At 46.5% G+C, this 26,513-nt stretch overlaps 1 protein-coding gene across 3 annotated transcripts in view; it reads right to left on the bottom strand.

The window, feature by feature from the left end:
- Window positions 1-10,694: 10,694 nt before the first annotated feature.
- DSCAML1 (DS cell adhesion molecule like 1) overlaps window positions 10,695-26,513 on the bottom strand; it is a 235,030-nt gene continuing 219,211 nt past the window's right edge. For 2 of the 3 annotated variants that reach the window (XM_083163141.1, XM_083163143.1), the window contains 11 exons: window positions 25,022-25,185; window positions 24,792-24,890; window positions 23,355-23,543; window positions 22,760-23,047; window positions 21,070-21,225; window positions 20,733-20,763; window positions 19,631-19,749; window positions 18,295-18,450; window positions 15,806-16,000; window positions 13,496-13,804; window positions 10,695-11,992 (listed from right to left, as the gene is read on the bottom strand). In XM_083163141.1, the coding sequence (XP_083019267.1) occupies window positions 11,541-11,992; window positions 13,496-13,804; window positions 15,806-16,000; window positions 18,295-18,450; window positions 19,631-19,749; window positions 20,733-20,763; window positions 21,070-21,225; window positions 22,760-23,047; window positions 23,355-23,543; window positions 24,792-24,890; window positions 25,022-25,185 (2,158 nt within the window). In that variant the 3' untranslated portion in view covers window positions 10,695-11,540. The remainder of the gene's footprint in view (window positions 11,993-13,495; window positions 13,805-15,805; window positions 16,001-18,294; window positions 18,451-19,630; window positions 19,750-20,732; window positions 20,764-21,069; window positions 21,226-22,759; window positions 23,048-23,354; window positions 23,544-24,791; window positions 24,891-25,021; window positions 25,186-26,513) is intronic. The other variant, XM_083163142.1, reaches the window with a different exon arrangement.

Genomic DNA, 26,513 nt, shown 5'->3' with positions numbered 1-26,513 from the left:
TGAGGCATGGGCCTAGGGGTGGCACCTTTTACGGGTGGCAGCTGTCCCCTGCACCCTTAAGGTTTTTTTTTTTAAACATAATGCTGCGGACAGTCCCGCCTCCCCCCCTTTCAGCACCACAGAAGCAGTCCCCTCCCACGCGCCCACCACCCCATGCACCGCTCACCGGGGCTGGTGAGAGAAAGAACCTCAGCTGACGTCCCGCGCCCCCCCCCCCTCCAGTGCTGCCGCAGTCCCATGCTCAGTCACCCTGTGTGCAGTCCTTCTCCCACCCGGAGCGCCTCCTCAGTCCCGAGATCCCGCTCCAGCAAAGCAGCTGCAGTCATGCTCCCGCCGCCACCGCTCCGTGCTCCCCCCTGCCGGCTCAGGTGAGGGGGAGCTTCCAGAGGCAGTGAGCCGTTGTACTACTGCCAGCAGCGCAACCTCTGTCCCATGTATGTCCCATGCTCCTCCCTCCAGCACTGTAGCCGCCATTCCATCCTTCCCCATGCCTGCACTGGTTAGAGGGAGAACCTGAGGCTGAGCTGCCAATAAAGAAAGACCTGCTGACCCTGCGCATAGCCAAGAAACCTGCTGCCATGGGTTTCAGGTACACATTGCCACCAATACAGAAGGAGAAGAGGGGGAAGCACAGTGCAGCCTGTACTTGTGGGGTGGGGGGGGGGGGGGGATGGATATTAGGAGGAATAAGGTGTTGTCCGAAACCTTTCAAACCCCTGCACACTTTCCCTTCTGCTCTCTGTCTCCCCAGCCCCCTCTCCCCCCCCGCCATAAAAATTCTTCCGCCCCCCCCCTTGCAGCAGCCGCCGCCAAACAGCCCCCCCCGAATGCGCTGACAGCGCAGGTACAGACTGAACAGAAACCTGCGCTGCCTTGATGCGACAGGGCCCGGGAGCAGGGCCGTCTTTTCGTATGGGCTTAATGGGCACTTGCCCAGGGGCCCCAGGTGTATAAGGGCCCTATGCTGATAGCTGATGATCCCATTTTTCCAGGGATACCAGAATTTTTAAAATCGGCCCTGGGGAACTGGAGATATCCAACTTCAAAGCAACAGTCCACATCCGACCTGTTAATTGCAGTTCCCAGTCATATTTCTCAGGTTCTCTCTGACTTAGAGTTTTTCTGAGAGTATATTCCAAAAGCTGGGTCTCTCCCCTTTCTGTTGACACTAGAGGTTTGTCTCTATCTTGCCCAGAACCAGAGATATCAGCCTTCCAGCAGCCGGTCCCTGCTCCAGCTCCAAACGTCTGGTGTACAGTTTTATAATTTTGTCAATGGATTGCTCTGGCTCCTGATCTCTGATCCCCAAGTCCCCAGCACCTCCTGAAAGTTGGGACTCTAGGTTTTTATACTATTGAAGGCTAAGAAATCTATTTCCAGATAATGATGATATCTGCAGTCAAACAAGCTGCCCTTCCACCGGAAAATGACGAATATTAAGCCCACTCCATTATCCAACCCTCCCCTACGTATAAAACACCCCCTACCTCCCACCTCCCTGGAAGTCATTTACAAGGGACCCTTCATTCAGCTCAGTGCCCCCTTCCACACGTTAGTGTTCTCCCTCCCACCACCTGTGCAGTAAAGGAGTAATAAGCAGAAGTTACTGCTCCAGGTCCTACATGTTAAATGGAAGATAGAGCACCCCCTGCCACCAGTGGGACATCAAAGCTGCTGCTGATAGCACCCCCCACCCCTAGGAGGGGAGAATGGGTAAGGGCCCGGTGCATTGCTTTGCCCAGGGGCCCACACTGCTGTTAAGATGGCCCTGCCCGGGAGTGAGGACAGGGGAGTGGCAGGCAGCGTGGAAGGGGGAGAGGCGGCTTCACACTGCACGACGACCCAGGCAACAACCCGGGATTGGTCTCCTCTCTTTCCCTCTCTCTCCCCCAGTTCCCCTCACGCCTAATAGGGGGGGCGGCCAAGAATGTTGTGCCTATGGGCGGCCTGACACCTAAATCCGCCCCTGCCCGCGATGTGCACATGACGGCTACACATACGATTTATTTAATGAGCAGCACATCTGACCTCTGACTCAATGAAAATCAGGTCGGAGCAGATGTCAAACACATGTGATTTCTCGGCCCAATCGATCGGAATCGTGTGAATTCGGGCCAAATCACATTAGTGTATGGGGGGCCTCTAGGAGTACATTTAATAATGTTTCTAAAAATGAAAAGTGGTGAAGTTACCCATCGCAAACTATTATTTCTATATTACATCCTATAAAATGTTAGGCAGAATCTGGTTGCTATGGCAAGATCACCTTTTTTATTTTTTATAAGCTTTAGTAAATATATCCCTAATACCCTTTTCAGACACACAACCTGGTAATTACCCGGCATTTAGAGTGCCGGGTTATTTTGCAGGAGCAGCCTGACCCCCTTTTCACACTTATTAGTAAATTACCGGGTTAAAAATTTCAACCCATTACCTTGCTGAATAAAACAGGTCCTTTTTCGGTGTGAAAGGGTCAACCCAGGTCATAAATCCTGGGTATTCAACCCTGGAAAATTGCTGGGTCGGTGATCTGGGATTTACGACCCGGGTTAACCCATGCACACACAAAATTACCCATGTTATTCAGCAAAATACCTGGTAGAACTGGTTCACATGGTAATTTTGGTTTTCTGTGTAAGGTATAAGTGACCTCATCTTTTAAAACCAAAATCAAGGCCATTTATTATGACACACATGTATTGTTCAGCCTACCCGGGTTTCCATTTATTCTGTGGAAACAGTGTTGACCTGGGAAAAACCCAGCAATACAGTACAGTGGAACGCATTCTAGTGAGGACCTACCTCCGGGCACAAAATCCAGGTGCACTGCCTTACTCCAGCGGCCAATTCTCCAGACGTCTTCTGCCACAAACTTTTGAAGAGAACACCAGGATCGCTGTCTGTGAGTCCATTCCAGCGGACTAATCACCCGTAATTATCCGCATAATCGTGAGCACTCAGCTATCAGCGGCCCAAAAAGAATTCCTCCAGCGGTGAGATAAACATTTACACCATCCAAATGCCTTGCCATCAATAGAGGAATTAATTGTGCCAATTTAATTGTGACAATCCCCCATGCCAAATGTGCTACTTACTTACTTCAGGCTCATTTCTAATACATTTGTCTTGCTATACATTTTACATTGTTTTAATATGTTTTTTTAATAAAATGTCAGATATTGCATAGACAGACCCATTTTAAGATATCTAATTTTGTTGCCAATTATACAACTGGCTGTAGCGCTGCTTCTATACACTTCTGCATCAGTACCTACAATCTAGGGGTGCGTGACTATACACCCCATCCAGGCAGCAGCTTGTTAGTGAAGCCACTCCCTGAGGCGCCTGAATACACCATTCGGTAAATTGTTAATTCAGCATTACCTGATAAATCGTGACTGCGTGTGGGTTAAGTGAATAACTCCAAAAAATGTAGTGGTATATAAATACAAGATAATAATAATAATAATAATAACAACTTATTACAGGTTGAGTATCCCTTATCCAAATGATTCCAAAAACCAAACATTCCAGAAAGTGAATTTTTTTCTAGGGACATCTGTAACTGACACTACTCAGGACATGATATGTAACTGGCACTACTGGGGACATGATATGTAACAGCACTACTGGGGACATCTGTAACAGCACTACTGAGGACATGATATGTAACTGGCTCTACTGAGGACATGATATGTAACTGGCACTACTGGGGACATGATATGTAACTGGCACTACTCAGGACATGATATGTAACTGGCACTACTGGGGACATGATATGTAACAGCACTACTGGGGACATCTGTAACAGCACTACTGAGGACATGATATGTAACTGGCTCTACTGAGGACATGATATGTAACTGGCACTACTGGGGGACATGACAGTGGTGCGAGTAGAAAAAACGACTTAGTGGTACTGTGCTGCGCGCCTCCGGCGCGCAGCGAAAAATGGGCGTGGTCAGGGGAGTGGCCATGGGCGTGGTCATATGACACAAGGGGGGGTGGTTACATGCCACCGCCCCCCCCCCCCCCACAGAGTCTGTACGCCCGCTGACATACTATATAACACCACAATGCCCATGACATACTATATAACACTCCGCGATGCCCATGACATACTATATAACACTCTGCTATGTCCATGACATACTGTATAACACACCATAATGTCCATTACATACTATATAACACCGCAATGCCCATGACATACTATATAACACCGCAATGCCCATGACATACTATATAACACTGCAATGCCCATGTCATACTATATAACACCGCAATACCCATGACATACTATATAACACTGTAATGCCCATTACATACTATATAACACACTATAATGCCCGTTACATACTATATAACACACTATAATGCCCATTACATACTATATAACACTGTAATGCCCATTACATACTATATAACACCGTAATGCCCATTACATACTATATAACACTCCGCGATGTCCATGTCATACTATATAACACACTGTAATGCCCATCACATACTATATAACACACCGTAATGCCCATTACATACTATATAACACAGCGTAATACCCATTACATACTATATAACACACCATAATGCACATTACATACTATATAACACACTGTAATACCCATGTCATACTATATAACACTACGCAATGCCCATGTCATACTATATAACACAGTGTAATGCCCATCACATGCTATATAACACTACGCAATGCCCATGTCATACTATATAACACTACGCAATGCCCAACACATACTGTATAACACACCATACACATTTGACACATAAGTGCCACTTACCTACATGCTCAATGCCAGGGGCTTCATGCCGATGCCAAGGTGGACTGAATTTGCTCGTTGCTCAGGGGGATAGATCTGTGCCACTGTGCTCATTGCCCAGGGGGATATATCTGTGCCACTTTTCTCGTTGCCCAGGGGGATAGATCTGTGCCACTTTGCTCGTTGCCCAGGGGGATATATCTGTGCCACTTTGCTCGTTGCCCAGGGGGATATATCTGTGCCACTTTGCTCGTTGCCAAGGGGGATATATCTGTGCCACTTTGCTCGTTGCCCAGGGGGATAGATCTGTGCCACTTTGCTCGTTGCCCAGGTGAGAGATCTGTGCCACTTTGCTCGTTGCCCAGGGGATAGATCTGTGCCACTTTGCTCGTTGCCCAGGGGGATAGATCTGTGCCACTTTGCTCGTTGCCCAGGGGGATAGATCTGTGCCACTTTGCTCGTTGCCCAGGGGGATAGATCTGTGCCACTTTGCTCGTTGCCCAGGGGGATATATCTGTGCCACTTTGCTCGTTGCCCAGGGGGATAGAACCCCCCCCCCCCCCCCCCCCCCCGGCAGGCAGGCACATACACAGCCCCCTGTGCCTGCCCGCCCGCACGCTCTCGTCTCCCCCGCTGTGTACGCGGGGGAGACGTGCTGCTGCTGCTGCTGCTGCTGCTCCTGATAGTTACAGCTCCTGCTGCTGGACCGCGCGCTAACCAATAGCCGCGCGCGGTCCAGCAGCAGGAGCTGTAACGAAATCATGAGAGCAGCAGCAGCAGCAGCAGCAGCAGCAGCACGTCTCCCCCGCGTACACAGCGGGGGAGACGAGAGCAGGGAAGACCCGGCGGGGGGGAGCGGCGCTAGCGCGCATATGTAAGTGGCCACGCCCCCCGCCACTTACATATGCGCACATGCGCAGTAAATATTTCGGCCTATTTGTTATGGCGGTACGGGGTACCGGCACCATTTGTTTTAATGGTACGCCGTACCACCCCGTACCGCCATAGTTGCACCCCTGGGACATGATATGTAACTGACACTACTGGGGACATCTGTAACAGCACTACTGAGGACATGATATGTAACTAGCACTACTGGGTACATCTGTAACAGCACTACTGAGGACATGATATGTAACTGACACTACTGGGGACATCTGTAACAGCACTACTGAGGACATGATATGTAACTAGCACTACTGGGTACATCTGTACCAGCACTACTGGGGACATGATATGTAACTGGCACTACTGGGGACATCTGTACCAGCACTACTGGGGACATGATATGTAACTAGCACTACTGAGGAAATGATATGTAACTAGGGTACTCTTTACTCAGAAGGGCGCCCATCTCGGCCATCTCGGGCATTGAATGCACTAAAAAATCAGGTGCGATGCGACAGACGAGATGCCCGAGATTTCCCATAGGGAACAATGTTAAATGTCTCAATTGACCCGATTTTCCTGTTCAATGCCTCAATTGACCCAATTTTTCCATAGGAAACAATGTTAAATGGGCCACAGAGGCCAAATAGGCACCCTGAAGTGAATAATGGCCACCCGAATTGTTAATGCCACCCCACGATCAACGTCAACCCGAAGCATGGCGAGCGGCGGTGGTACGCGTCCTACGACCTTTTCATACCCCCACTATCCACGTCGGCGTGGAGTTGAGAATAGAAAGTGTGGCGAGCGCAGCGAGCCCCGCGAGGGGACGCGGATACCTTCACAGGTATCCGCGTCCCCTCGCGGGCTTCACAGCTGTCCGCGTGCGCTCGCCACGCTTCGGGCTCGGTGGCTCGCTGCGCTCGCCACACTTTCTATTCTCAACTCCACGCCGACGTGGATAGTGGGGGTATGAAAAGGTCGTAGGATGCGTACCGCCGCCCCTCGCGGGCTCGCTGTGCTCGCCACGCATCGGGTTGACGTTGATCGTGGGGTGGCGTTAACAATTCGGGTGGCCATTATACACTTCAGGGTGCCTATTTGGCCTCTGTGGCCCATTTAACATTGTTTCCTATGGAAAAATCGGGTCAATTGAGGCATTGAACAGGAAAATTGGGTCAATTGAGACATTTAACATTGTTCCCTATGGGAAATCTCGGGCATCTCGTCGGTTGATCGCACCCGATTTTTTAGTGCATTCAATGCCCGAGATGCCCGAGATTTTTTACTAACGATGCCCACGATCAAAATCGTGGGCGCCCTTCTAAGTAAAGAGTACCGTAACTAGCACTACTGAGGACATCTGTAACAGCACTACTGAGGACATGATATGTAACTGTCTGATGGTAATTAAATGCCTACTTGGACTGAAGAGGACCGATCTGTGGTGGAGGGATGCTAAGTATATATTTTTTTCAAAGGTAGCCATTTTTTATTTTCTACTGGAGAAGAGGATTGAAGCTACGGGATCAAGATAGGTAAGTAGGGGTGGAGTGTGTAATAAAGTTTATTTTTTGTGTGGGTCACTTCTTTCGCCATTGGTTCTGTAGTAGAACTACAAGTCCCAGCGGGCCCATTAATGCCCCACATGCTGGTACTTGTGGCTCTCCAAATCCCAGAATGCGGTGGAGGCTTGCTGGGCGTTATGGTTCTACTACAAAACCCAATATTTGACTTTTACACTTTTAAAAAAATATTCAATCACCAGACCAGGCAGGGTTCCATGTTTTTACCTGGGGGAAGTTTCCCCCTGCTGTGGCATGACACCGCTGGCTATTGAAGCACGGTTCTGGTTATAAAAAATATGGGGAACTCCCTATTCTTTTTGTCCCCAGAATTTTTGTAACCAGGACTGGTCCAAGAGCCTGCTGCTAGTTTCTTAAACACAGGTGGACCCCATTTGATTTACCCCGGTATTTGCGAAACCAGAACCGGTTTAAAGAACCCGGGGCTGGTTATACTCGTACTTCCGTATTTAGCTGCCCGGAAACCCGGCAGCCAAACATGAATCACTTCACCACTGAATCACTTATCACCACTGATAAGAACCTGAGAATACGTCAGTGTAGTAAATTAGCCGTGTTCTTAGCCCATATTTTTGGCCTGATTACAGGCGATCCCGGTCCTACCCATTTATATACGGGATCGTCCGTAATAGGGGGGTATCTGTAAATTTCCCCCACAGAGTCACAATACACCTATAGACACTGAGGGGCAGATTTCACAAGCTTCTAACAATAAAAAGATGTGATATTGACTATAGCAGCCAATCAGATACTGTCAATCATTTCTCTATTGCATCCTAGAAAATGATAGACCGATTCTAATTGGATGCTATGGGGCAACATCACCTGTTTTAGAAGCTTTAGTAAATTTACCCGATACTCCTCCTTCCTCACCGTTATTGCTGTTCTGTTTGGGACTGATGGGAAGCCGCCACTGCTGTCGTTGTCCCCTACACTCCTATTATGGGCATAGATGTGTTTGAGGATGAGACTTATGCTGGGTACACACCAGGACGATATGGCCCAAAACGAGCCCATTTAGATACAATCTCGACTGATCGTATGTAAATCGGCCGTGTTTTGGGCCATTTCGCTCCCCTTTTGATCCATCCTGATCCGATGCGCGGCCCTGCTGCAGGTAGGATCTCAACAACCACCATTGTAGTGGGTGCAGGTCGCGATCGGATCGCGATCACATCAGGGGCTTTTCCTGTGCCGGTCGGAGGCTCCTTCAGCTCGTGAGGGGGTCGTACGTTCCTATGACGACCCGCTCATGAGCAGGATCGTCCTGGTGTGTACCCAGCATTACAGGCCGGTTTCTTAATACACCATGGGCCTGATTCAGGTCTGCTCAGTAAGCAGCGGTCATTCACTGATCAGCGACCGGATTAAAGCCGCCCACCGGGCGAATGAACGCCCGACCCCCACCGCCATGCGAATCCCCTCGGAAGCCTGCGAATGGATGTGTATTCTGACACACGCAAGCATACGGGGGGGGGGGGGGGGGGGGGGGGGGAAATCAAAGGTGCGGAAATGTAAGTGAAGCATCTCCAGCCTCTTATTACTGTATTCTGACATTAGAACAAGATTATAACCTGCTAACACTGCTCCTCACCCCTGTGGCCTAGAACACTTACATATGGCAATACCAATATAAAGAGAACTAGTAGGCTATTGGGATAACACATATCAAACATATGAAACCTTGGAGGGTGATAAAGTGGAGAGAGAGAAATCACCAAACAATTAGCTTGGGGTGATTCGGGTTCATTTGCAAAGCACATTTTGGGGGTGACTAATGCATACGGATGGGGCAGAATTTGGCCACGTTCGGATGTTTGGTGCTCTGCGCATGTGCATACTGTACTGTATTATACTGTATTATGCACATATGCAGCTCCCCATTGCGAATGGCTTGGCTGAATTGTATAGTCGGCGAGTCGTTGGCAAGGAACGGGGTGGGCTGGGGGTGGACAGCAGCGGGGACAGGGGTCACCCAAGGGAACACCCAGAGTTTGATGACCCAATTGTTAGTCCACAGCCGCGGCTTTGCAAGCAGGGATGTGGCGCGGGTGGGTGGTTATCCTTATATTCTGCAATGCATAGGGAGACGCATAATTCCAGAGGTGTGGAGTAGATTTATTAAGCTCGGTGAAGTGATATTGGGGCAGATGTATTAAGCCTTAACAAGAGATAAATCCAAGGGTGATAAAGAGAGATAAACGTCCAGCCAATCACATCCTAACTGCCATGTTACAGGGTGTGTTCGAAAAAAGTCAGTAAGGAGCTGATTGGCCGGACGTTTATCTCTCTTTATTACCCTTGCATTTATCTCTTGTTAAGGCTTAATACATCTGCCCCAAAGTGTCTGGTTTTTATCACCGGCCAATCAGCTCCTACTTTTCATTTTTCAAACCAGGCCTGTAACTTCACAGGTAGGAGCTGATTGGCCGGTGATAAAAACCAGACAGTTTATAACTTCACCGAGCTTAATAAATCTGCCCCACAGTAATTAACAATTTGTAAACAAACAATACAATGTGCAATTGTAAAGTAACAATTCTTCAGAAGGGGAGAACATAATCTATCAAATGGTACCTCATTTATAGATTTTGGTTTTGAAGGGATTGTCATGAAAAATCACCTTCTAGACATACTGTATATGATTAAGGACATTAATGGAGTGATTCATTTAGGAAAATACTTTGATTATTATTCAAGGCTCAAGGGCAGCACGGATAGTGTAATGGTTAGTATTACTGCCTCACAGCGCTGAGGTCCTGGGTTCCATTCCCATCACGGCTCTAACTGTGTGGAGTTTGTATATTCTCCCCGTGCTGGCATGGGTTTCCTCTGGGTACTCCAGTTTCCTCCCACAATCCAAAAATATACTGGTAGGATAATTGGCTAGCAACAAAATTTACCCTAGAATGTCTGTGTGCACGTGTACATGTGGTAGGGAATATAGATTGTAAGCTCCACTGGGGCAGGGACTGATGTGAGTGTTCAAATATTCTCTCTGTACAGCGCTGCGGAATATGTGTGCGCTATATAAATAAAATAAATAAATAAATACAATTATTTTTCCATCAGCTTTGAGGTTCCTTGCAGCTGACGTCCTCGGGTTTTGCTTCTGGATCATCACGGCTAGACTAATGACAATGATAGAGCTTGTGGAATATTGGATTTAGACACTCATGAGGTGTGATTGTCTGGGGGTTATCAATCAATATATGTTGTCAGTTTTGATAATAAAAATACTTTGTGGAACATACCCGGGGAGAGACGCGTCTCCCATAATTCCTCCCCCCCCCCCCCCAGACACAACAATCAATTCACTTTCACTAAGGACAACGTGTTCCAACTGATCCTCCTTAAAGTGCACCTGTCACCAGGTAGTCACCAGAATTCCACAGTGCAAATGAAACAATCTATAAAAATCTTTATTGTTTTAAAGACACCAAATATGGCTTTATAAGTGGACGACAGGTTCACTTTAAAGATAATGTACATATAAATACATCTGGGGATCCCGATGGCATTAATACTCAACTTCAATGCTCTGAAACACTGGGCCTCTGAGTTGTCCGCAGAGCCGCATCTTTCTGCTAATGGCGCAACTCCTTCTGTTCACTGTTAGATGCACACTTGCAGCGGTGCAAATCCGTCTCGCTGCATCTGTAGATGCATTACTGGTGCACGATAAAAACATACACCAGCCCTGCGGCCCGCGCAATCTGTACTTCTGAACATGGTGCCCTGTGTGATCATTTTGGTGGTCTTTAGCGAGGCTGTTCTTTTTTGTCTCACTCCTGTCTGGCTAACCACCCCCGTTACCTCTCAAAAGCACCTACAAACTCCACTCTCCTTGCGGCAAATGCATTTTGCGCCTCCTATTGTAGGATCAGCCACTTCCCGGCAACATTGCTGCGTCACCTCTGAATTAGACCCGTCATTTTAGGGCATTCTTGAGTATTTCCTTACATACATCACACTCACTCAGATAATCCAACACTCACCCCTCTCTCTCTCTCGCTCGTCACGCTCATATTCTACAGATAAAATACAGATTTCTTTTCTTATTTTTTTTTTTTATCCTGAAGAAGAAAATAGTATTTTTCATACAAAAATGCGTCTTTTATCACCAAGTTTTTGTTAAAATTTTCCATCCGTCCTTTTTTTTTTTCTTTTTTTTATAATGTTTTTCAAAATATAGAAATACGGCCAAGACACTGCGGAGGTGGGGGAGGGTCTCTGCAGTCTGTGAGTACGTTGGGGGGAGAAGTGTTTGAAGGGGGGGTGGGTGTCAGACCAGCGTGTAGGACTTGGAGTAAGCTCCAGCTCCTTGTTTCTGTGCTCGACCACCTCCAGAGCTGCTCATTTCCAGCAATGAGTCCCGTGAACCCCCCATTTTGCTATGCTGGGCAGGCAGGCGATTTTCTAAAGGTCCAGCAGAAGCAGCAGCAGGGTCGGCAGGGGCAGAAGGCGCTGTGGCTGCAGGTGCTGACGGGGCAGAGGCTGATGCTCCGGCCATGTGAAGAGTCCGCTGAGGTAAATTAACACCGGATGGGGTTGGGTGTGAGAGGCCAGGCGGGGGCTTAGCACCTGGCTCTAGAGTAAGATGGCGGGAGTGGTAACCCCGATTTAGATTGCGCATAGAAGCCTCTCGTGGCGGCACCACAGGACAAGAGTCATGGGGGTCTGGCTTACGGAAGTGGGGATCGGATTTCATGTAGAGCGGGAGGTTGCAATATTCACCTGAAAATGGAGGAAAGAAAACGTGAGAGAGATAATACCATGGAAGCTGCTCGGCTTAGACACGCTTTCCCTGGTCAATAATAATAGTGTACTGTACCAAGGGCCTCATTCAGACCTGATCGCTGGGCTGCGAGTTTTCAGAGGCCAGCGATCAGGTAAACATTGCACCACACATGCAAATTCCCACTAATGTTCGCTGCCGTGAATTCACTCGCAGCTGTGCACGTGAGGGGAAAACCATTCGCAATCACTCACAAATGCTCTTCCTCTCTGGTTCGCAAGGCCGAGGAAGCCAGGACGTATTCAGCACTGTGATGGCCGTGAGGAGCAGGAGGCCGCCGCTGACTCCCAACTGCCAGGGGACGCCTGCGTTTTCTGGGGCGCTCCCACAAAATGCAGGGTTACCGTTCTCAAACAGCCGCTGTTTGCGCATCATTTGATTATCACAAATTTGCCGTCCAGCGATTAGGTCTGAATCAGGCCGAAAAACCACAACATAATAAACATAATTGTAGGTGCAAAGAAACAAATTCTATACAGTATAACAGTTTAGCAATAAGACCTAAGAATAAGGATGCTATCAATAAAAAACACCAATATAGTAAACTAACTATACAATAGGTCCAAATGTAATATGTTTCGGTTTGTAAAAAATTTAAGATTTTTTAGCAGTATCGCCGCAGGATTTAAAGCAGCATTAAATCCAGTGACAGAAACTGCGGAAACATGGCCACTTTCCCCAATTAGATTTGGTGCATAGTCTTTACATCGTGCAATGTTTTGGTCCGTACATGCAGCATTGCCGACATCACCGACGGTATCGACGGTGCTGCAAAAGTGAATGATCTGCGGCTAAACACTGACAGTATTGTTAACGATGTCAGTGCCCGCTGAACATGCAGTCTATGACAATATCGTCAGATTGGTCTGCATGTTCAGACGATCGGGAGTATCGTTAATGATATAGTGGGTACACACTGAAAAGATATAAAAATATCGTTCATGCAGATGGCTTAAATATGGACTCAGGAGGCAGATTCAGACGTGGATGCTAATTCGATTTGCGGCAATTGGCGGTGGTTTTTAATCTGCGCATGTGTACAACTGAACCTGTGATTAAGGACGCATTGAGTGACAGTCTGCAGCAGTTTGGGGGCGGGGAAGTGGAGCGTTCCAGCAGATGGGGGCATACCAGTCCTTGGATACTATTGTGCTGGCCCCAGCAGTGTAGCTTTGCCGGACATCCTGAGTAACCCGTTGGTTACTCAGATGTCTGATGGAAAGTCCAATGTTAGTGATGCCGCGACAGCTTATATAATAAAAATGCATTATTTACTAAACGTAGCAAACTTGGGTATTAGAGCGCACTGATAAATGAATAGGCAATTGCCAAGCAGAGGGTGATATATTTGCCTTGACGCTATTATGTTGGATACTATTCATAGATCATACCGCATAATATAGGCACATTAATATTATGTTCCATAACAAAACGCTGCTTACTTTTTGCTCGGTGGGGAATGGGCACAGCCACATTCTTGGTTGGATCGCTGTCCTGTGGTTTTGGGGGGGAAGCAGTGAAGCGGCAGATACCGGGCTCAGAGGGCGTGCTCATGGACGTCATGCTGTCTCCATTGTCATTGGTTCCTGTTGTCATCTGATCTGAGGAGCTGTCTGAGATAAAGCACTCCGTGATCTCAAACTTGGCATGCTGTAGCTGCTCCTCCAGCTTGGCATGCTCGTAGGCACGCGCCAACTCTTCGTATGTGGAGGAGGCACTCTCTGTGGAGACCATGCTGTTCCGGCCCTTGTCTGCAAGGAAAAGAAAGGAGATGCCATATCTTCACCACCCATGTACATGTAAACATGCTGGAGAACTTGGAGGCAAACCATAGCACAGACGCACAAATGTACTATAAATACCAGCTGCGCACAGAGGAAGAAGGCCGATACATTGACAGCCAATTATGTAAGGCTATAGTGTTCCACCATTAACCAATTAGGTTAACTAATACCAAAGGAAAAGGTTCATATAAATGGTGTACAACATTTGTTAATCAATACTTATATAATGTCCACAGGTGGTGCTTTAATATAATCAACGACAATACACTGATCACTACAGTATGATTAATGTAATAAGTGTCACCCCCGCAATGGCTGGCTTAATTGAAAATACAGCTACAGCAGGGTTAAAAGCTGGAATGCAAGGAGCTCTTCCATAGCAACCAAGACGCCGCTGTAGCGGAGTGTGACACCTGCGCGAGGACAGGCAGAATGAATGGGCTTGCATGCGGTCATGGGGCTGAACAGTTGACAATGCAGTCTGGGAGGCAGCACAATGCGAGTTCCTGAGGTGTAAACAGAGGCTCCCACGGACCGCTAGAGAAGTAGTGAGGTGAGAGTGTAGCAGAGGGGAGCTGCCGATGCGCAGTGCGGACAGAGGTACCGGCTGTTGTGGCCACCAGCTAGTACAGGGCAGTGAAGGACATCAGTATACTCATAAGAATAAGTGATAGGGGATAATTAATTTAGTGTAACGCACTAACCTACTATGTGTGTTTACCTTAGCAATCCCTTTTGTAACTGAGACTTGTTAAAGACTAAAAGGAGAGTTCATCTGCAACCTCTTGCTCAGCAATAATTGACCCCAGTATTATACAATCCTTCACCCACTGGACCTATACAACACAGCAGCAGCTGTTACCTGTTATCCTATCCTGTGTCATATCATAGCTACAAAATGCCTTCCTTGTGCAGAGAACTCTCTTTAACCTAATTAGATGTACACCTGAATTATTTTCTAAATAACATTATATTGTGACTAGTGCACCAACATACTCTTGGCCATAGTATATTAATATTAGCATGGACTTAATACTGTCTGTTCTATATTATATCACTGCATTTGTCATTTTGCTGTGTACATGAATGTGAGGGGTGAATGGGGAGTATAAGGGTTTATATTGTATAAATCTAATGCAGTGAATAGGGTGGTTAACAAAAAGGAGAAATATTAGAGTTGGGGAATCTATTGGTTGATCCAGCATTACTATTATGGATTTTTAATAGCTTTCCCACTAAACTTAATACATATAGGCCCTTATTCAGATCTGATCGCAGTACAAATGTGTTCTCAAAATGGGCAAAACCAAGCTGCACTGCAGGTGGGGCAGATGTAACATGTGCAGAGAGAGTTAGATTTGTGTGAGGTATTTTGTTTCTGTGCAGGGTAAAAACTGGCTGCATTATTTTTACACTGCAACTTAGATTTCAGTTTCAACACACCCCACCCAAATGTAACTCTCTCTATAAATGTTACATCTGCCCCACCTGCAGTGCACATGGTTTTGCCCATTTTGAGAACAAATTTGTACTGCGATCAGATCTGAATAAGGGCCATAGTTCATTATAGCAGTGTGTATAAATAAGGAATATTTCTGCACATAACTAGGTAGCATTCATTCTAAAGTATCTTCTATCCAATATACCCAATAACTAGAAAACTACTAAGTTAAACATTATTTACCTGAGCGGTAGAGGAAATTACCTCAGCTACAATGTAGTACATATTGATAGCATATAGCGATGCAGAACTTGTTCTATAGCCCTTCCTAGAATGTTTAACTAAGTCAAAGGGATTTCCATGAAGTGACCTCTAATGACTCTCCTCTACTACCAAGAATAATAAGTCTCGGGTAGAAGCACGGCCAAGAGTAGAATTATACAGAGAAGAACGAGTGAAAGGATTGTGGGACCCTATCACCAGTACCAAATACAGGTGAGCAGGTGTTATGTGAGGAATGACTGTACCTGTGTCCTGAGACAGACTGGCGCTGTAACTATCACTCTCCGTCACAGTGATGCCATGTTGAGAGCCCACAGTCCTCCAGTCAGAAGTCAGAGTCCGTGCGGGGGTGGAACTCTGGCACTTGGTGAGTGTCCACTGACTTGAGTACCTGTTCCTGGTGCTGTGAGCAGACTTCACACTCTTTCGGGAAACTGGATCTAGAGTGAAAGTGATCAGTGAGTTCGGTTTTGAACAGGAATTCGTACAATAAAGAGATTGAGGCCACTTTATAGATCAACAACATAGACAACAGTAAAATATTTAATGGCAGCAGATATGGCAGACTGATGGGCTGAATACTATGCAACACAATTAGTGATATGGTCAGGGGTTAAAGTGGGAGGGAACGGGGGGAACTGAGTTCCACCACCTAGTGAATTAGTGTTCCACCGCCACCTTGGCCTGTACAGTAATTCTAACAGAAAAGCAAGTAGCTTGCAGGGGGTGGCAAAAACCCTACCAGTGGCCCTGGCTCTGCCTAATGGGGGGAGTGGAGGGGGAGGAATTGGGTGGCAGAGGAAAATGACTTCCACCACCTTTCCAGGACCACTTTCAACCCTGGATATGGTCTTTATCCAGCTTTGTTTATTCCACAATAATCACATGTTATGGTACTAATGCTTGCACACTTGCGGCAATTTATGGCTGGTTAGGTACAAATTGGCCTCACTGGGGAATATACATGAATAACGTTTCACAACCAAAAAATGGTCCTGAGTCTGGTTCTCTCGCAAAAAGAAAATTCGCTCTATAATGGACAAATCCACGTGCACTGCAGAGGGGCAGATGTAACATGTACAGAGAGAGTTAGATTTGGGAGGGGTTTTTACTTTAACTGATATCTATATGGTTTTGTCCATAGAGAGAGAATTTGCCATATGCTAAAACGAATAATAAGATGGACTGCACGGTCTGAAGAACCTCAGCTCACACGATAAACAGCTTTGGATTTTATTTGTTGTTCCTTATCTTCTCCTGCCTATCGGAACAAATTGGTTAACTTAGAAAGTTCTTTCAGAACACACAGCTCCCTTCCGAGTGGATGTTGCTATGACAGTGGAGACGGATGTGTGGCTCCCTCATGTCTGCAATTGTCTGTGTTAGTGCACAGCCGCCACAGCGTACAGAACTAGTACGATATCTGCCCGCAGCAATCTCTCTATTGTGGCGGATGTACCTTTGCTGTTGTACATTATAATATGCGCTATGATTATTTACCAGATGCAGGACCATATCTGTAGACCGTTATGGCATCTCCCGTACAGGATGATAGGGAGAGACTTTAGAAGAGTAAATACAAAGGCCCAAACATAATGCAGCGAGTCTCAATAGGAACCCATGAATAGAAACTAGTCAACAATTGAATCTTTCACTGTTGTCGGCTTTCGGGGCATATAGCAAATAGCACAGAAGTGCTCTTAGAATTGTCTGCCAGCGCGCACTAATGATGTGAATATGAAATCAGCCTTGCCGTGAACAGGTGAACTGCAGCATTAATAGTGAGGTTGGGAATAGCATCTACATGAATGCAGGGACAATAAGAAATGTAGAATTAAAACACATCGACAAATACAATATATTTGGACTAACAATGCTGAACACAGCGTCAGACTGTCTGCTTACTGGGATCGGTGGTGAATTGGCCCAAAAAGCAGAAACCGGAAATAAAACAGAACAACGCAACACACAAATCCAGAACATCCCCTAACAGCCAGAATAGGTGAATGAATGAGATTATCACTTGGTTAAAAGGTAACATAACACAAAGGGGTGTATTCAATGCGGCTGTCGAAGGGGTAAAACAGCGGGGATCGCCAAAAACAAGCGATCCTCACCGTTGAACCCCCGCGCCAGCCACTCACCCTATTCAATGTTCCCAGGGGGAATCCTCGCTTTTAGAGGATGCAGCTCGCGGCTAATGCAGGGAGCACGCTGCATTTAGCTGCGAGCCTCGCTGTTTTAGCGGCCGCATACGCTGTTTTGCCCTCGCTCTAAAAAGCTAGTGAGGAGGAAGAAAAAGAAAAAGGACCCGTGTATTTAATGAAATTCCCGGGTGGAACTGCTTCACCTGGGTATTTCATTTTCTGTGTGAAAGGGGTATAACATTAATCTTAATGCTCACTGTCAGGATCCGTCAGCTGTAATTACTAAAATGTGGACATCCACTCACATGAAGAGTTGCACGCATCCATGCGAACATACCGGCTAGGGTTCGGATAAGGGTTATTCTTAGGGTTAGGCTTTGACACCCATCCCCCCCCCCCCCCCCCCCCCCCAATTTTTACAGCTATTTTGACAAAGTCACTTGGCACTCACAGGGTTAAAATTCACCCATGTGTTAATGGGTATATTCTTGATGGAAGTGAATGTGATTCCGATGGACAGTTGTGTAACACAGATCACACAAGTAGCACTGACACAATACAACTGGTAACATTCATTAACCACATACTTGTTCCGGGTCTAATATCGGACATGTCGATGAGCGGACCGGTATTTTGTATCAATGCCGGGTGATGCAAGGAGACTCCGGTGCAAAAGCTCTGAGGGTTGACAGTTGGGCTGAATTCCGGATCCGTTACTGGCAGTGTGGCTTTATCATCACCTGCTCAAAGGGTATATACAATATAATGTTATTATAAGGTAATATGTCATTGCCCAGACTGCCATCATAAGGTTGTATCATATGGATTGTATTGTATTGTACAAGCAATTATTTATTGTGCAATAGAGTGTGTGAGACTGTACAGGAGATGGCCAGATAACAGGTCACAAGGCTGTTCATTTGCAAGCCATAGACGGGTGTTACTAGACAGTATGGGTGCCTTAATATTTCTGCCTGATTAGGGTCAGTGGATGTGTCCTAGGTAAGGACTGGATAGCAGCGCAGAACAATTCAGCTGACAATACGTTGTACTGTGTACTTGGGAGTCCCAGTAGGGAAGGGAATTGCTAGCATTAAGATTGTGTTCTTGCTTTACTGTTCTGCTATTCTTATTGGTGTATTGCCTGAATGCCTGTTGCAATTATAAAATGCTGCTATTTAATCCCTTTCAGTGACTATTTCAGTGACCATCTCTTCAGTGGCCAGCTGTATCACTGCACAGTACTATCAGGTTACTAACACAAGTAACCTGATAGTACCTTATGGAGTAAACTATCATTACCTTCTAGTTTAATTGGACTGCAAATGTGTGGTTGCTGTATGGCATTTGGTGTTAGGTTATCATGGGTCTTCAACCTATGGCCCCCCAGATGTTGTGAAACTACATGTTCCAACATGCATTGCTACATTTTTTCCTATAAGAGCATGCCAAAACTGTCAGGGCATGCTGGGACATGTAGTTCCACAACATCTGGAGGGCCACAGGTTGAAGACCTGTGGGTTAAGTCATATTGGGGCAGATGTACTAAGCCTAGTGAAGTGGAGATAAAGTAGAAGGTGATAACGCACCAGCCAATCAGCTATGTTTTAAAAATGTCAGCTAGGAGTTGATTGGCTGGTGCGTTATTACCTTCCACTTTATCACCAGGCTTAATACATCTGCCGCAATAATTGCTCCTAACAGATAGAGTTATACAGATACTGGGCATCCATAGGCTCCAAATTACAACAGATCTGTCCTTTTATTGACAGGTAGCCGTAAGGTGCCCCTCTGTACAGACTAAAGATCCAGCTGCACCAATCACACGAGAGAGCTACCAGCTGCACCAATCACACGTGAGAGCTACCAGCTGAACCAATCATACGTGAGTGGCAGAGCTACCAGCTTAGAGCATATACTTACCAAGCTGCTTGACGCCCTCTTTATCTTCAATAAGAAGCTGCACCCTGGGGATATCGATGTGTAGCCTGGGTCCAGCAGGCGGCCCCTTCACAGGTGTATCAAAGCTGCGGTTATTTTTGCTGGTATGAGAAGAAAAAGCCAGAGGTCAGGGGTTAATTTGTACCAAACTAGCAATGATCTAGTAATGCCACGTGAGTACACATTCCCCACACCATACATACTGTACAATAGTAAGAGCTGTAATGAGCAGAACTGGGCGAGCTAGGCATTACAGGCGTTATATATTCAGCAACACAGACAGGACCTGGTTAAAGGTCCCAGGTGCCATAGGCTAACACACATGTAGCTCCCCTTGTAATGCTGCTAAACCCATGTGTATGGGCACTTGGGGACTCACCAGTCATACTGGCATGTATAGTCTAGTGCTTGTGGCATGGGCAGGAGACTTTGGCTTTAGGCTGTCCAGCTGGCACTGTAGCACAATGTACATATAGTAATGGTTCCATCAGTAAGTTACATTGGCACAGCCATCTAATGCTGCCCATACATATGTGAGATATCGCATACAATCCTTTGATTTTGACCGCATCTGGCTGAGAAATCGAATGATTGTATGCACAAAATGTGTACCATTCGGCGCGATGCGCGGGCACGCCGCTCGAATGTCGCGTCTCACGGTCTTATGTACTGCACATAATATTTCTCGAATTGTATTTGCGGTCGAATGATTTTTCTAAATGCCGACGTGCGATTCTTGAAGAGTTCTGGTCACTTCCTGGCCCCTCCTCTTTTTTTGATTGAACGGTGAATGGCTGTCAGCATGTTGATACTTGAGTGCTGATTACCATTCACTGTATGGAAGTGTGTGTGAAGAGATGTACAGGACCACAGGAGCATTGCTTTGCATGGGGCCTACAATGCTGATAAGACAGCCCTGCCCCTCCCCCCAGTCCTGGCGACCTAGGTTGCAGCCTTATCAGCCTATTGGTCAATCAGACACTGAACACAGATGACCTTGCAGCTGAACTACAGTACTAGTTGTAATTGCAATGATCAGAGTAAATGCATAGTAAATGTGATGCTTATCTGGTGACCCACTTACCTGATCAGCATCTCCGCCAGGCTTTTTGCATCTATAGAAGAGAACAGTAGATAAGTGTCTTTGCACAGATGAAAAAAACTAACGGCACCATCACCGCGCCCGTCCCTCCCTCCCCGCAATGAATGGACCGGCAAGTGTGTAACTCGCTGAAGCAATTCGTTGCTAGGGTCTGCGCATGTGCAGACCCCCAGATATCGGAACAAATTTGCCCGAGTGAATGTGAATCAGGGCCTTTAATGTGCTCTGATGCCTGGCAATATTAGCAGTAGGTTCCGGGGTATTACTTACTGTCATTATTATTGTTGTACAACCTTTAGAAGGACATAGGATTTCTCACCTCTCAGCCGCTTCAGTCTCTTCTCTTTCCTCTTCTTGCGTATTATAAACAATAGGGCAACTCCCAGTGTGGCCAGAATCACAGGACAAGCTATGGAGAAGAGCTTCTTCACATCGTCCCCCTCACCCTGGGCTGACTTAATAGGAGGAATGGTACCTGTAAGAGTGAGACCAGCATTACATGTAACAGTAGGATCCTCATAAACATAATCAATACCTGAGCACAACATCACTGAAAACACTCTGTACATTATAGCCGAGGTTCCCCGCACCACGCGTGCTACATTGTCCAGTGTGCTTGCTTAATAGAAAGAAGAATGAAGATGTTCTTGATGGGCATCTTCTGGGTTATCTCCTGGCACTGCTGCCAATGGTTGTGGCATGTTCTCATACAAACATTTACATTGTTCCTGTTCTAAAGTTCCAGCAAATCACCATTTTCAAATGACAGATATTTGCCTGTAAAGCTATTGGAACAGGTTCTGTATGTCCAATGTTGTATATATATGTATATACAGACATTATATAGGGACTTTTTCTTTATACTTGTGTCTTATTTGCACCACAGAAACAACACTCCGTCGTACCAGAGATGCCAGCACTTCATATACAGATTCAAACTCATTTGCATACAGATACACAAGTGTCACAAATCAAATGAATCAGGCTAACTAGACTAAGATGTAACTGTCCAACTGTCTGAGGCTAACTACACTCATACCTAAGATGTAACTGTCCAACTGTCCGAGGCAAACTAGACCCATACCTAAGATGTAACTGTCCAACTGTCCAAGGCAAACTAGACTCATACCTAAGATGTAACTGTCCAACTGTCCGAGGCAAACTAGACTCATACCTAAGATGTAACTGTCCAACTGTCCGAGGCTAACTACACTCATACCTAAGATGTAACTGTCCAACTGTCCGAGGCAAACTAGACTCATACCTAAGATGTAACTGTCCGAGGCAAACTACACTCATACCTAAGATGTAACTGTCCAACTGTCCGAGGCAAACTAAACTTATACCTAAGATGTAACTGTCCGACTGTCCGAGGCTAACTACACTCATACCTAAGATGTAACTGTCCAACTGTCTGAGGCTAACTACACTCATACCTAAGATGTAACTGTCCAACTGTCTGGGGTTAAATAGACTCATACCTAAGATGTAACTGTCCAACTGTCTGAGGCTAACTAGACTCATACCTAAGATGTAACTCTCCAACTGTCCGAGGCAAACTACACTAATACCTAAGATGTAACTGTCCGGCTGTCCAAGGCAAACTAGACTCATACCTAAGATGTAACTGTCCAACTGTCCGGGGTTAAATAGACTCATACCTAAGATGATTATGTGTCCTAGTACATTTATACACTTACTATTGGGCCACAACATACTAATATTATGTATTAGGTTGATCATTGGTGTTGGTGATCATACAACAATATTATCAATACTACTTGGCATGGACTATACAGTCTATCAATAGGTCTACAGATTTAAGGGGCATTTATATCAAAGCTTGCAGAGAGTGGAGAGAGAAAAAGTACAAACCAGTTAGAACCTGCGTTTAAAAAATATATATGACAGGAGCTGATTGGTTGGTACTACAATCCACTTTATCTCTCTCCAAGCTATAAATCTTGCCATAAGTAGCAATATATCACCCGAACTTGGCTGATGCTTACTCCCATCATAGTCCAGTGTGGCAAACTGTGAGGTCTCATTCCCACATCCGGCACTGTTACAGGCTCTCATCTTCAGCTCATACCAGGTGGCCTCCCGAAGGTCTGTTAGGAAGACGTCACTTGTAACATTAGCACGGAGGCTTTGCCATTGCCAACTGTTGCGTGGGCGATACTCCAGAATCACAGAAGTGATTGGACATCCTCCGCTATTCCAACCATGGAGGTTCAACCGGGCATGAGTTGAATTCACATGAGTAAAAAGGGGCTGATCTTTGTTAAAGGATGGCTCTGTGAAATACAACAAAATATATTAACCAGACGAAGACAAGAGGACTATTGCTATGGTAGGAGAAAGAATGGAAAGTGGAGTAGACAATATTGTTAGTAATAGGTAGAGGTAGGTGAACTTGTGAGATCGGATGATGATGTCGTGGTTTTGACAATCTGACACATCCCTACTAACGGGGTAGGTGAAGATGAAGGTGAGATAATTAATATTCAGAGCAGATAACGTGGTAACAGGTATGTTTGGAAATCCACAGGTGACATAAGGGAGCAGGTAAGGAAGACTCTGCCTTCATAAGGAGCCTCTCACCTCTCCCGTGAGTCTTGGCCTCAATGATTTCACTGATTCTTCCAGCACCAACGCTGTTCTTGGCTGCCAGCTTCACTTTGTACCATGTACCACATCGTAAGTTCTCCAGGCGGAATGACCGCTCGGAGGAACTGATGAAAACATCTCTCCACTCCTCACCATTGTCTACAGAATACTGGAGGACAAACCCTGGAGGGTGGAAGAAGAGGACAGAGGGACTGTTATCCTGGATAAACGAGGTAGGTGTACTCAAGCACAACACATAGTAAAATAATAGTCATAGATGTTTTTAGATATTAAATATTGGTTACTGAGACATGGGATGGTAAGGCTAAAATGTTTTTAAAATTAAGTTGAGAAAATGTGTGTGGTTTGATCGCCGCCTGCCGCTCAAGCAGCCGCTCGCCCCTTCGATCGCCGAGTTCCCCGGCTGCGAATGGATGTTTTTCATAAACATCCATTCGTAGCCTTGGGTGCGGGGACCAAATTTTTCGATGGTCGCCCACCATGGAATGATTTGGAACGTACATGCAAAACTAAACCCTTAGGTGCCTTAGCTTTGTGTGTTCCCTGTACGGGAACAGGGTGGGCAGCTGACATCCGCTGATTTCAACTGCCCGCCCCCGACAGCGGTGTCACTGCCTAACTTCCATGGGAACGACTAGCATTTTCACGGGAACACCCATGAAACACTGTCCGTTCCCATGGGCGCATCCCCTTGCCGCCGCCCCACGCCTCCATGGCTGCACTGGCGGGTGCGAACGGCATGGCAAACTAGCAGTTCGCCATGCCTGCTTGTACCTGGCGTATGCACATGCGTATTAGCAAAACATCGCTCCCCCGTGCGAACGCGTGGGGGACCGATTGGACCAGAATAACCCCCAATGTTTCAGACTGCGCACTTGATTTATACATTATACATATGTTTAGGGGTGCCGGCAGGTCGACCGGGCCCAGGTAAAATGGAGGGGCCGTAGCCACCGGGTGGGGGCCTGGCCTCTGGGAGGGGTAGTAGCCACACCCCATGAAAAAAAAAACAAAGAGAGGGAGAGAGAGGACAGGCTGGGCCCAGGTAAAAAGTAGTCACCGCTGCCCCCTCTCTACGCCACTGCCTATGTTACATTTTACTCAACAGGACTATGTTGTGTTTTCTACAGTGCATATTAATCTGGCACATTATCATGTACGGACTATGGACTATATTAATGAAGCGTCTCTGTCCATCATTGCTCTAATGGTTAGCCAAGCTTCTGCGATGGCTGGCCACATCCGCTCTGGAGGCTGGCTACACCGTTATGCATGGGCACCTACCACTGTATTCCCTGATGGGCACTTCATGCCCCAGTCTAACACTGGTTGGTTAGCCCTAAATGGTCTTCAACCACAGTAATATAAGGTGATTGACATTTATTTTGGATGAGGCAAATAGGAAGGTACCTCGTATAGAGCTGCCACCATTATCTCCTGGGATCCAAGCCAACGTGATAGAAGAAGCTGAAGATTTAGACACGGTAAGGCGAGGCTGATCAGGGGGAACTTGAGGAGAAGCCATGCAAATAGATAAAGAACAATAATTCATTAGTCACAATTATACGAGATTGTACCTTCCTCACCTAAAGCTCACTACATGACTTACTACCCAACGACCAGGCTTTCCCAGGGCTCACCTTGCACCAGCAGATTAACAATAATCGTATCGAATCCCCAAGTGTTGGTGGCCGTACAGGTGTAGTAGCCGGAATCCTCCGCTTTGACAGACCGGAGAGTAAGTGTGCCATTGGCATGAATGAGCCGATGTCCATCCAGGGCCACCGGAATTGCAGAGTCCTCACTGGAGTTTGCGAGAAAGATTGCAATGTGCCATTATTATGCGTTTTATGTTGATTTGCTCATTTATAATTTAGCATAATGAATCCTCTCAGGTACACTACTGTAATATTAACATCGGAGAAATGTTTGCTGGTGGTGAGGGACAGCGGCTGAACTCTGACATTTTTTTTAAAGCGACAACAATTTACATGACCTAGTTTTCCTTCTAATTCAGTGGTTCCCAACCCTGGTCCTCAAGTACCCCCAACAGTGAACGTTTTCCAGGTCACCCGGCAGGTGCACTCATTATTCAGGCACATTTGAAAAGATCCACAGGTGGAGCTAATTATAGCACTTGTGATTCTGTGTGAAGACCTGCAAAACGTGCACTGTTGGGGGTACTTGAGGACCAGGGTTGGGAACCACTGTTCTAATTGATTGCCGCTTTAAAAAATCCTCCGAGATCGGCCGGCATACTGCAACTCCAGCAAACTTGGCCCCTATTACCCTATTACATTTTCCCGCTGTGAGTCTTTACACTTTATGGGAGATGTTTAAAGCCTTGGAGAGCAATAAAGTAAAGCAGTTGCCCAGAGCAACCAATTAGCTTCTGTCATTTCGAAAACTGTGCTATATAAATGACTGAAGCTGATTGGTTCCTTTGGACAATGGGGGTCATTCTAATCCATTCTTACCATTACGAATTCGCAATGGTGAGCGATGGTGATGGACTGTGCATACACATATTCGCTTCTACAGGCCATCTGTGCGAGCGGATGCAGCGACTATACAGTTTGTACATATCAGTGCGGGAAGGGCGTGTGGCCACAGACTGGAGTCACGCCCATGGGAATGGCCAGTGTTTCATGGGGGTATCCATGAAAACGCAGGGCATTCCCATGGTAATTCAACCATGATGGGGGTGCCGGGGGCGGGCAGCTGTTGTCACTGGATGTCAGCTGCCCACCCTCTTCCCGTACCAAGGCGCCACATATAAAAGGCACCAGAGAGTGGCGAAATGCGGGTGAAATCACCATGCATGCATGCAGCGATTGGTGGGGCAGTGGGAGACGTTCACCTGTTCGGTATGCTGCGAGTATAGGCAGCCCAGCGACCAGGTCTGAATTAGGCCATAAGAATGTATCACCTTCGCATCGTTGATCTAAGTAAATGTGTGTGCTTCAAAGCGATTCCATATATATTTTATATAATTATGTAAAACAGAAGGCGTGACGTGTAATCTAATGCTGAGTGTTACAGTGTATGACAATACTGGGAGACTGATATTTGCACGACAAATGGCCCACGGAGTCCTGACAGATGGTACAATGTGTCATCTAAAGCAACCAC

The sequence above is a fragment of the Crinia signifera genome, chromosome 19 (assembly GCF_055691185.1).
Source record: "Crinia signifera chromosome 19, ASM5569118v1, whole genome shotgun sequence".
Taxonomy (NCBI): domain Eukaryota; kingdom Metazoa; phylum Chordata; class Amphibia; order Anura; family Myobatrachidae; genus Crinia; species Crinia signifera.
This window is presented reverse-complemented; position numbering and strand designations above follow the sequence as displayed.